This window comes from Dendronephthya gigantea, unplaced genomic scaffold (genome assembly GCF_004324835.1).
Source record: "Dendronephthya gigantea isolate DGI-Jeju-01 unplaced genomic scaffold, DenGig_1.0 000005F, whole genome shotgun sequence".
Classification (NCBI taxonomy): domain Eukaryota; kingdom Metazoa; phylum Cnidaria; class Anthozoa; order Malacalcyonacea; family Nephtheidae; genus Dendronephthya; species Dendronephthya gigantea.
In genome coordinates, this window is record NW_021163015.1 from 1,251,601 (window position 1) to 1,264,521 (window position 12,921).

General features: G+C 36.5%; 1 protein-coding gene across 1 annotated transcript in view; it reads right to left on the reverse strand.

Annotated features, from left to right (window-relative positions):
* LOC114516140 overlaps nucleotides 1-11,134 on the reverse strand; it is a 36,905-nt gene extending 25,771 nt beyond the window's left edge. The window contains 9 exon segments of the mRNA XM_028535531.1: nucleotides 149-236; nucleotides 4,510-4,592; nucleotides 5,463-5,512; nucleotides 5,853-5,921; nucleotides 6,363-6,417; nucleotides 6,858-7,257; nucleotides 7,548-7,929; nucleotides 8,467-9,253; nucleotides 10,257-11,134. Of these exon segments, the coding sequence (XP_028391332.1) occupies nucleotides 149-236; nucleotides 4,510-4,592; nucleotides 5,463-5,512; nucleotides 5,853-5,921; nucleotides 6,363-6,417; nucleotides 6,858-7,257; nucleotides 7,548-7,929; nucleotides 8,467-9,196 (1,857 nt within the window). The 5' untranslated portion in view covers nucleotides 9,197-9,253; nucleotides 10,257-11,134.
* Between the last annotated feature and the right edge of the window lie 1,787 nt (nucleotides 11,135-12,921).

Sequence of the window (12,921 nt, forward strand, 5' to 3'; positions counted from 1 at the left end):
ACTAAAATGCATTATATCTAATACGACTATTTTCAGAAAGCTCATTGAACCACAGAATTCAGAAATTGACGGTATGAGAGTGGCCGTGCATGAAAGTGGTCTACTGGGGAAGAATTGATTCGCTAAAAAAGACTATAAATATACCTACCCCCCGGGGTTGATTTATGATGCCGTGGACATAGCATTCGATGAGTGATTGGTATGACATCACGCCAACATATAAAGGGGGGGCAACGCTGAAAGCATGAAAAGCAATTAAGTAATTAAGTAATTAACTGAGAAATATTGTATGTATGATTAAAAGAATAAAGAGCTTCTTTAGTTTCTAGAAGTTCCAAAAAGTTTTCACGGCAAATACATTATTTTTGGCGAGAGAGCCTTGCTCTAAATGACGACATGATTAAACTACCTTTTTTGGGCGTTAAAATTATTCCTTAAGAACATTGACAGAGAAATATATCAGTATTCTTTTACATCAGTCACACTAACGACTTTTTAGGCCAGTTTGTAGTTTTACTGAGTCTCTTTGCTCCCGCAGACGGGTCGGATTCGGAGCCGGTACAATATGCGCTGTGGGAGTTTGCGAATTACGACATAGTCATAGGTCATAGGCTATACACACTGCATTTCACTCTTAAAAATTCTACGCTTTGTGAATTTTCAATAATGCCAGAACCAATACACTAAATCTTTTAGCTATAGTTCATTCACTCCTGACTTTAATGTTGACCCCCGAAAACTCGCTACATCTCTAACACTCTTGCACGTAAACAGTTCATGTTCAAACTTGTTCGCGTAGCCACTAAAGCCGAGACAAAGAACCATTTTAACGACTGATATTAAAATATACCACGTCACTTAAGATATTTGATATCCGATATCGTTTACAAAATGACTCAGCTTCTTAGAAATGAAATTCGAAGAAAACCGACCGAGGTCATAAATAATTTATGTCTAACATATAATTTCATAGTGTTTTGCATTTGAGACAAAACAAGATAAAATATGAAACTCCGCTTTTATTTGACCGCTAGCTGGCAAATGTAAATCCTGATTTGTCTTTATTTTAAAACAAATATATTTGCATGACGAAACAGTAGGGCGAACTATCTTGAGCGGATATTCATTTCCCGTCTATAATAAAAGCTTATAAATTAAAAGCATATGAATGCAATAACAACATCGGCTTATATCGCACTGTAATTATGATTGTATCACATAGGATCATAATGATTATTAGGGAATCCATTTGTGCTGAACTCATGGAAACATATACAATCTTTCGCAAACGTTGGTGACATACAAGTAGCAAGCGAGGTGGCTTGGAAAATTTGCAATCTCGTTATTCGTTAATTATCCGCTCTGTCATGCAATTTAAAAGGACACGATGAAATATTGAAACACAACAACGACGAATGTCAACAAAATGTAGATGTCGTATTTAATTTTCCCAACGCGTGAAAGATTGCCGGTTGCCTTTCATACAAGCGGAAGGTGAACAGTTTGTTGCCGGCAATACTAAGCTTATATATACACGAAGCAATACGATATTATAATATTATATTTACCTGTGTTTGTGTTTCTTATGCTTTGAGTTGGCGGAAGTTAATACGTCTGAAAGGATCGAAGAAGTCTCAAGCTTTACCTGTAAATGTCTTCACTTTCACAATAAAGGTACCAGAAATATCCTCGAAGTCAAAAAAACCATCTTCTTAACGTTATAGGAAAAATTAACGGAATGTAGAATGTTAAAAAGTTTTGCTCGACAATTTAATAATCTTGCATTCGTAGACACGGATACTTGAAAATATAGCTACGCTGATAACTGAAAATGAAACAACTTGCTTTACGCTGTACGAATGATTCAGTTAATCAATCGATCCATACTTACATTAATGCAATCATCCTTGAAAAAAATCATTTCTACTGCGACCAACACTGTTTGAAACAGCCGAAACCGGGTGAAATTCTCCTGGCTTAACTTCCAAACTTCAATGAATAAATTACTGCAAATAAATAAAGTATCCGGCCTGATAAACAATAGCGCGTCACCCCATGGAGTTCCAGGAACAAACGAGTAATGCGTAATAGGATCTGGAAAAGTCTTTTTTTGGTAGCCTCACGAAGCGTGAAAATGCATGAAACGACCGGGATTGATGGAGATTCACTGAATCTAAGGCATGTTATGGAATTATCTGGAATCATCCTATTAATATTGTATGCGGTGTTTACTTAAGTCTTAATAGATTTAAATTGTCAAGTTCAAATTAAAAAACTGCAATTGAGTCGGTTCTGGAAGCCAATGGCGCGAAGATTGCTGTATCGATCATCCACCGCGTTTCATGTGGATTCAAGGACAACGGAATACCTGACCGACTAAGACAGTGTTTGCAAAATATCGGCAGTTTAGCTTTTCGGTGTCTGGCGTTTTTCCACCAGTGCCCGCACCAGTGTCCAGATGATTTTGCAGCAGATTTATTAACGAATTTCTATGCATGAAAGGAAACTTTTTTTGCCCTCTTGCTCCAGCTGGTAAAAGGTAATGGCCAATGGGGAAGCTTAAGAGAACGATTTTAATCGCTTACTCGGCACATACTTGTGTTAGAATAGCTGACAGTAGCCGCGTTTACACTAAGTGCTTTGACCTGGCCTGGACAAGGGCTAGGCCTAGATGTGAACGTTGTTCATCCGACCTAGTCCAGGCCTGGACCTGGTCTAGGCCACAAAATCCAGGCCAACAGCGGAAGGTGGCCTGGACCTGACCTGGCGCAAGATTTTGGTAATGTGAACAGGCATTATCTAGTCGGCAAATTTTGAGCTTAATAGCATGATTTGTATAGGATACATATAGTATTACCACTTTTCGGCGTGTTTTGGGAAAATCTCAGTTTCTCTTGTTGCGGAGAGTGTCGGTGGATGAAATTAACTACTTCGATACTTTTCTCAAGAATAATTGCGTTAGCGTGAGTATGGATTGGCTGACAGTCAATCGCCTATTCTAAAGGCCCTGTTACACGGACACGGTGCAATTTTTCTTCAACTTGCAATGCAATTTGCAAGATATGTGATACTTTAAAGAGATATAAATTAGTCTTCAAAATGAAAGTGTAGCAAACGTCCATGGAGTGTAATAAACACAAAAGTTCGGTAGTTGCCAAATTCACATATCTCAAAAGAAGAATTGCATTGCAAGTTGCAAGAAAAATTGCACCGCGTGTAAAAGGACCTTAAGCTAGTTGATTCGTTTTCCAGTGGCATTTATATTGCTATACATACATGTGTCTACGAATGCAAAATAATTGTTGAGCAAAACTTTTAAACATTCAATTTCTTTCTTTTTTCGTTTGCAGCCGAGAAGACGATTTGACACGTGTCTTCAAATATACCTTAATACCTGCGTGAAAGACAACGTATTTACAGGTAAAATCTTCGGGCCTTCTTCGATCCTTTCAGACATATTTACTACCGCCAGCTTAAAATATAAGAATTAAAAACACAGGTAAATTATCTATATAACATTGTATATAGTGCTTAGAGTATTTATAGGGCTAGTGTACGCATACTGTACGTTAAAAACTGTTCGCCTTTCTGCATGTCTATTCCAAGACAAAAGACCGTCTTTCGCACGATAAAGATTGAGGGGAATTATGTTTCTAAAAGTAGATGTTTCGTTTGTTTACATTCATTGTGTCACATCATTTTATCGTGTTTGCCTAAATTGATAATGGGATCATTAATGAGTCCAGAAATTGACCTTGAATTCTCCTAGAAATATTTTCCTTGATATTTGATATAATCGTGTGTTTGCTAGACCCAGTGCTTGTAACAACTTTTAACCAAATTAATAACATGGCAGGAATAACGTTATAGGAAAAATTTTATAAATTTGTAAAAAATTTTAAAAATAAAGAAATGGCTACAACAGCGTTTTTGAAATCTATTGGATTCATGAATGATAACCTGCATGATGATTTGGCCTCTAAACTCCCTTTACTCAAATCCCATTGAGAACTTGTGGTCGATCATTAAACGCCAGGTTTATGGCGATGGGAAGCAGTATTCCTTCAAACATGACCTGTGGATGGCAATAAAAGAATCCGAAACATCCATCCCTAAAGCTACCATTAAGAAACTCACAGCTAGATTCAGTGAACGACCGACTTTTTGACGTGATCAGACTTTATGAGACTCATGTCAATAAGTAACTAAATTCAATGAAAATGGAATCACTCCGTGTTCCATTTCTATCACTGTGTGAATTTCTAAATTTTCTGAAACTAATATCGTGTGTCAGTAGAAAAATTGCCAAACCGAAATAAGGGTGCATATTTTCATTATTAGGACTTTTTAAATCTTAATTAAATTTTTTAGAAGGAATACTTGAGAAGTTATACAGCCTTGGATAGTTTCACGCCAGGATTGTGTAAAATTAATACCATGAAAATTGCTATTTAAACTATAAATATCGTGGTTCGCACTGCAGTGTGAAAAATAATTTTTTATTCATACCTTCCAACTACTTCATGTACTTCTCTTTTCATGCTATATTCTGAATTAACGATGCCTTTCGGAAAATCATCCTCTTCCAAATCCTTGTTTGCATATATTATGAATGAAAGGAAATTTCACACTTAGCGTTTTCTGGGTATCGAGAAATTGAATCTAAGTATAAGCGGCATTAATTTATAAGCTATAAAGTAGACTTAATGAGCAAATTTGATGGTGAAACTGTGACCGAACAGACAGGTATCACATAACACGGTAGAGGGATGTTAATAACAGAGGAGCAGTCGAAGTCAAATACAATAGAAGTGTAGATCACTAGCGTATTGTTGATATAATAAAAGTAAAGTGTCGAAGTAAAATCGTGATTAATACTGGTGTGTGCAACGATATTTCAAGAACCTGTGGCGCATGCAATGCTAACACGAGCAATGTTGCACACGAGTAACTTTACAGAACTTTACCAGGACTTAGTTGATTTCGCTCTCGGACAGTGAATGGGATGAAGTTCTGTTTAGTATATTCTTTCTTGCGAAATTTTGCTCTTTTTTGCAACACAAGAAAAAACATACTCCGAAAAATGACATCTTGTAAACTCAAGATATGAGCTATAGACAAGAAGACAAGAGGTAACTCGTATCTTGAGTTTACCAGATGTCATTTTTCGGAGTATGTTTTTTCTTGTATTTTATCAAATTGTCTGCTGGTAATGGTTTTTTTTACAACACATCGCGAAATTAACTGCGCGAAATTTTTTGCATTTCTCTGAAAATTTTCGAAAATGGAACTTAACGATTCATTTCTAAAGCTATTGGGGTTTTTAAGCCAAGAGACTTTAGTTAAAGAAGGGAATAGTTGAATGAAACCTTCTCTTCCAGGCAGAGGGATTGGAGCCCTTAGTTTCCTGACTCAGTTTATGTAAAGAGGGGGGGTGATATTATTATACTTTAACGACGAACCTGGGCAATAAATTCACTGGGGTGTATCGCCAATGGCCTCTCATCGAAGGCTGAAAATACATATGAACAAAATAGAGCAATTTATTTACACATGCATTTGTCGTAATTTGACCAAACACATACAGAGCGGCTACATAATTGGTGCCGTGCGAAAATATTTGTTTAAATTATTTGGATTTCACAGACTATCAATTCAATTTTATTTGGTGCTACTACGATCATGAAGACAGTGGAGTTCGCTGTGTGATGGTTCGCTGAATCACACTATGTTCGGATCGATTGAGTGGGTAGCTACAATGCGCACAATAAGAAGAACATTCAAAAATGACCAATATCATTTGGAAAATGTCAAGTCACAATGTCAATAGTCTGCGAAATCACAGATCGTACCTTTGGGTTGGGCTTCTTTAGAAAAATCGTCTCCCATATACTTTTCATCAGAATCTACGCTAAGCCTCTCTATAAAGCAAACAAAGCATAGTCATATTGTTAGAGGCAGGCATATATGGAGAGATCTACTGAAAATATCTTTGGTTAAAAGGCGATAAGCGGAACTTGAAAAGTGAAAACCTTTAGGAAACTTTCGACGGAGTATAAGTAATCATCCGAAAAAGCAGAAAACTTTAGTTAAAAATTGGACTATTTAGCCTAGAAGAAAAATTTTTGCAAATTTATCACAAGCGTATAGCACGGAGGCAACAAAATTACCCGTCAGTAGGACCCAAAATGCATGGGAAGTCATAAATCATGCTGTGCATTGAGCATCTCCAATGTTTAAAGTCACATCTTCACATCTTTCTTAAAACACGATGTGCTGTCTGAATATCTAACACTATTCAGGTTCGCTACGCTTATGTGCAGAAAAATTCAAGTAAGTAAGTATATGTGTTTTGGCCTTACCTATTAATCGCAGAAATATTTCATCTTCTGCAGTCAAATTCAAATGACACAAAAGCTATACAATTAAATATAATAAGTTTTTTTATGGACGCGTGCGTGTTATTACTGTTTTTCTCATCTGCCTCATCGGCATAAGAATATAGGTAACAAGACTTCTTGCTGCCCATGCCTGGCTTTCGTAAACTCGCGACGCAAAAGGAAAAACCGAGCCCATATTTTTCAACTCGCTCTACCGTAATTATCTTAAATTGTGCAGTCACTAACACTGAATAGTCCTTTTCGGTAATTACGTCACAACATTTTAACATTACAACGTTTTAAACTTTGAACAACCTTAAAAGAAATGGATTTCAAGTTTTACTCTCACGAGCCACGTGCAAAGATGCAAAACACCCTTCTTTCAACACATGCATGAAAATAATTTATTTTGACCAATAAATGTTGAAATGAGACCGCGAGCCTCGTTCCCGCGTTATGGCTTTTTTCCATACTTACACTGCGACATTTGGCATCATCGTGAGCCTTCACTAATGTTTGAACTACAGCTATGTGATAATTAGAGCATGCTACGCTCAACGGTAAACGTCCGGAAGGATTTTTTCTATTAATATCTTTCGCAGCTCCATGTTGGAGAAGGTATTGAACAATTGTGTCACTGCCCCCGCGACAAGCCGAGTGCAGAACTGTTTCTAGGCAACTGTTGTCGTCGCTTGCTACCTCGGCACCATGTTCAACCAAATGTTTGACTATGTCTAAAGACCCAAATTGTGTAGCGAGATGAAGCAAAGACAACTCTTCAGTAACTTTTCCGTTCACATCAACATAGGCTGGAACAAGTCGTCTTACTTCCTCTGTATCTCCTTTTTTGATAGCGTTCCACATTTTCGCGGTATTCCTATAATACAATCAGTATGTAGTGTAAAATGAACATTGTTAGGGCTTATTTATCATTAGCGCATGAGAACTGTCAAACACGTTTTGGGGTTTATTGAAAACAGAAAACCTAGAAGCATATGATTTGTTCATATGGTATATTGTTGTATATGATTATATTATTAGTTGGAAAATTGTTAGTACGGGGCTTTCAAATTGGCCTGTTGATATTTCAAGACTTTGACAATCTCTATTCCCCCATTTCGCCAATAACATGCATAAGTAAAAAGCACCATTCTTATATAAACATACTTTATTTTTATAGCTTCTTTCGTTTTGTTGACTTCCTCTATGTTAATTATTTCAATCTTCATTTCTTCTGCTTTAACTCCAATCCACGAAAATTCCTTCAGCAAACGTTCTTTCAGCCTTCCAGATTCAAAATCATTCAAAACTTCAAGAAACCTTTTATCGGTAAAACAGTTTAGTGGAACAATAACACTTCCTTCTTTGAATTTTTTAAATTCTTGGTCATTTCTATCATCACCCCCAAAACATCTCTTGATCGCGTGTTGGAATTGCGGCAAGTGAATTAAAGTTTTTAAAACATTTTCAAGACCAACGCGAATTACCAATTCACCTCCTTCACAGCTTATATCCCTTGGCGAATCCCAGATCATTTCCGGTATTTTTGCTGGTGGAATAATTAGTGAAAAGTGATGCTTATTTTGTTAAAATTTAGACATGGGTGTTGGTTATGTAAATGCAGTGGATAGAATGGGAAAAGTCAAAGAAACACATTTCACATTAAAGATACAACAGTTTACAACAACGCACCACCACCTTTAGATAAAACATGATTAATTAAGAGCTCGAATAAAAATTATGATGAAAATCGCATATTTCCACCTCTGCTGATTCTGTGAAAAACTATTATCGAAATTCAACGCTCATTGTGTGGCCTTAATTACTGGCTTTGCATAGTTTTATTTGCATGTTTAACAAAAGGCGGTTTTCAGATGTTCGTGATTAATTGCTTTTTCTCTCGTTTAGCTTAGAGCAGACAAAGGTGGAAATATTTTTCAACGAACTAACATCAGCTGTTAGCATGTTTTTCTTCATTTGGTATAAAAAATACATTTCAACAGCGAAAAGCCTGGTCTATCTTAATATTACAAAATTTTACATGATATGCACAATAGCACGCTTAATTCATTTAAGTCATACTTACCTATAATCTCGTCTATTTTCAGCATCATACTTTCTCTGAATTGTTTGTTGTGTTGGCAGTCATCAGTCAACGTTGTTATTTTCTTGTCAACGTTTTCCTTAAGAAAATTGTAGTTCTCTAGTTCAACATCCCTAATTTTTCTTTTCAACTCATCAACTTTCTCCGTTGGAAATTCTTTCTCATCAAGATTACCAATATAGTCAATTTGACATGTTGGGAATTTGACTGCAGCAAAAGCATCCTTAGCGAGTTGAACATAATCATCAAACGTTGCTTTTTCTATTGTGGGATGGGGCAGATGACATAGAGCGTTTCTAAGCAGTCGAATTTGATCGGTTGCTAAAGCTATCGTTTCATCGTTGTTACCAGTTGGACTGATCAGCGTGGAATGGAAAGGATTGGGGTTTTTTCCCTGTATAAATTGATCCTTCAGTGTTTTGGTCGAGGTGGCAAAGGTCTTCGCGTAAATGGTTGCATTAAACAGTGCAGTACAATCCCAATCCTCAAACGACTTACTGGTTGGTATTTTAGTTCTACCTCCTTCGCATCCTAAAAAAAGGTTCCGTACTATGGGTGTGTCGTCCCAAGTCTTGTTACCCGCCAGTGGCGCGATCTTTGAGTCCCACAATGTCACAAATATCGAACGTAACATCGTTGGAAATTCATCGTAAACGATGGATGCAAATTTAAAGAAATTCAATTCTTCTGTTGAAAAACGTCTTGCTGCCATTCAGATGCTACTTCATAGCCAGCATATACCAAATAAAGGACACAAATTCTTTGAGTCCTTCAGCAATGAGAAAAATCATGCGATATTTTAAACTTATTAGATAAGCAGGTATGCATGGCCAAAACAGCTATGAAGGATCAATTTTATGAATCCGGCACACTATTATATCTCTTGGACACTAAAAGGTTATGTTATAAATTTCCTTCATTTGATAATCTTTCTGGCGCGGTCAGTAGCGTACGAGGCACAATAATTGTGTGTGTGCGGTTGGGGGGCACATATTCATTATTGCCGCTGCGATGAAGCCTGTCGAACATTCTGTTTAAACAAACTTTCACTGTATACAATACAACGTTAACGTACCTCAGTAAATACTAAAGCAATATACCTTTCCCTCCCCCCCCCTCAAACCTTATTTTGGAATGTTTATGATGAGAATTGAATACCGAACCTGTAGCGTGGTAACATGATATCTAAACCGCAGTTTTGACTGGCGGTATAAATAACGCTAAGACTGAACACCGAATATATACTTTACATATGATTATGCTTTGCATACTTTACATGTATACATTTATACCTACTTTGCTAAGACAGATTATATATTTTTACGTTTTAACGTATACTTTGTAATCTAGTTAAATCAGTCTTGGAGTGTACGTTCATCATTTGTCAATATTTAAAATCTTATGCAATCATTAGCTTGATTTATGTTATAAGAACCCATCACGGAAGTAGTATATTTAGGCAAAGTTAGCATGATAGTCGTCGGTTTGTGTAAAAATGGAGAAAAACAGAATATCGTCCGACAGTTAATACTAAAGAAATCTATTTACAGGAATTCCCTACTTTGCTTCGTAGTTTCTTATTCTTTGTAGTTTCTTATGTAGTCCATCAGACAGGAAGACATGAATGATCCGATTATTATTAAATTAGACAAACGTGGCAAGTTGCTCATGACTGTGCTAGTGTGCTTATTAGAACATTATATCACACAATCTTTTCTTTGATTCTTTGAATTCAGCATATATAAAAATATAATCCGTGGATGTATACTTACGGCTTGAACGCGTCTAAGGACATCTGCTGGTGGCTAGTTCACTTCAATTTATTATTGGAACAGCAAATTCGAGATTGATGGCATAGTTAAAATACTGAAAACATTATAAATTAAAATGAAATTTTGATGAACAGTTAACTAACGTTTAATTAAGATTGTATAATTGAGGCTGAAAGCTGCATGCATATGAATCCATGGATCAGTCTTGACTCTATATGGACCGACTAAAATATAGCCTCACAACAGAGCTCATCCTACGTAGCCACTGATCTATGTAGAAGCCTGTAGTGTGACTACATTGTTACTGCTCCATCATACCATCTGTAATCACGTTACTGTCATTGTTCATGAGAATAATATTTCTCGTGTGCTATAGTAATGGGTGAATGGGGCTGAATTACAACTGAGCACTGTTTTACGCCATTAGCTGCAGCATTAATAAAATAAATTATGACAAATAACAATGTCGCCTCTCAAGAAATGTATATACGATCTCAAGAGATTTTGTCCTGCTTTTGTCGATCTCTGAGATTTTGTCCTGCTATTTAAATTTGAGCTATCATAATAATTTATGTCCTTAGAAATTTATTGTTTTCACAGTCAATGAACAGTGAACATATCAAGTGAGGCAAATCGTCAGGCTTACTATGCTACTGGCTATGAAGCGTGGGAAAAACGACTGGACTTGATGGGAGGAGGGAATCAAAATCTACTTATGAAAAGCATGTAACAGAATTAAGAAAAATCACGCCATTTATGTATACTATGTTTACCTAAATTGAAGCCTTAGTTATACCGTTTAGATAGATTCATTTAAAAAAAAACAAGTGCGAGCGTAGTGACTAGCGTTCACTTTTCTTAGAACAGAACATGGTCAAAATTCCCGGCGCTTCACTTGCATTCCTGGTCTTTTCACGTCTCGTGAAGGAATGTTTCGCAGAAATCCCTCTTCATTCTCTTTAGCATCCTCTTTTCGTTTATTGCTTTCTATGCAAGGACAAAAAATACAATATACAATACCAACGCAAATAACACCTTCAACGTAATAAGTTGCGCCTTCAAAAAAACCCACAAAATTTTGCTCAATAATACAATAGATTTAAAATGTTTTCGTAATATTTGTCAATTGTCAGAATTCGTTTTATCTATAAATAAGTTTACATATATTTATTTTTATTTACAAACTTTATCAAATGTGCCTCCTGCTTGTGTCTACGGAGCTCCATTCGACAGGGTACCTAATTTTATATACATGCAGTATAAAAAGATTATCTAATCATCATGTACCTCATATATGTGTAATATATCATGTGGTGGGTATACTGTTCTACTCAAACTCAGTAATTCATCGACAAATTTGAGGAAAAAATGAAACAAAAAGCTTCAGGACCGTTTTTTGACAAATTTACTGAAATTATAATTACCCATAAGGCCATAACAAAATCGATGTTGCATCATTACCTGATCAAAATATGGTGTGATAACTCCAATCTTCCTAGGCCAACCTTCTGGCCAAAGAACGTCAAGTTCTTTGACTCTTGCTACAACTTCACCCACCTCCTTTGGAGGTCGGGTCGCGGTGGTAAAGATTGCTACATCCACGTTTTATGCAGATCCAGGGACGACGAGACGATGCAAAGACAAAGGTGAGGGGGAGAGGAGGTTCGTGAAAGGAAAAAAGTAATTAAATGTGAAAGTCTGTTCACACGATCAAACTTTTTTTGGATCAACTTCTGACGAATGGAAAGTAGTCTGTATTGGTAAAGCCGTACCGCATTGGCGTTAGTTGATTTGCCGGGTACACTGCAAGTTAACAGACTATACAAAATCCACCAGAATTGAATTGATCGGACCGTCAAACAAGGATGATAGGAATACTAAGTTAAAAAGTTCTGAAGGGCATCACCCGCGGTTATTTGCATTGGGAAATCAAAATTTTCGATAGATTGGAAGTATTATGGCTATCTTCTTAATTTTAGTTTAAAGATACCCTCGTGTTTATCATCGGCAATGTTAAAAGAGGGGCGGGGGCCCTGAGAAAAGACTGCGAATATGAGTTCTCGTAACATATTAATTTATTATAAAAAATACATTAGAGTCGATAGGATATATTGTGACGGCGCTCCAAGTGTTATTACTGTAGTTATGTACATCATTTCCCTAGTCTTCAAATTAGTACATGTAAAATTTGTTGTGTTTTTACACTTTCTGCTTAAATGTACAAGATTTCCCTATTTTTGCATTCATTTTAGCGCAAGCAGTCGTGTCCTGGTTGACATGCATATACTATGATTTACAATTTCGTATACTATGATTTACATAACATATACTATGATTTACAATTTCATATACTATGATTTACAATAAATCACAATTTCGAATAAGCATACATTAACGAGTATTGCCACATTCACTGAAACATCCGTTATCAAAAAGACCCAGATTCTGTAAACCTTTCTTCAAGTCTAAAGCAATGAAAGATGGTAGACTCATCTCGGCCTTTGGACCTTCATCGCAGAAAATTACGAATTCTTCTTCGGAATCGTCTGCGTCATCACTAGAAGAGGAATTCTGATCACTACTGCCAGGTTCACTGCTATCCTCACTCGGGTCTTCGTCGGAACTCACCGGTTCCTCTGGATGAGGAGTATCAACCTCACAGACA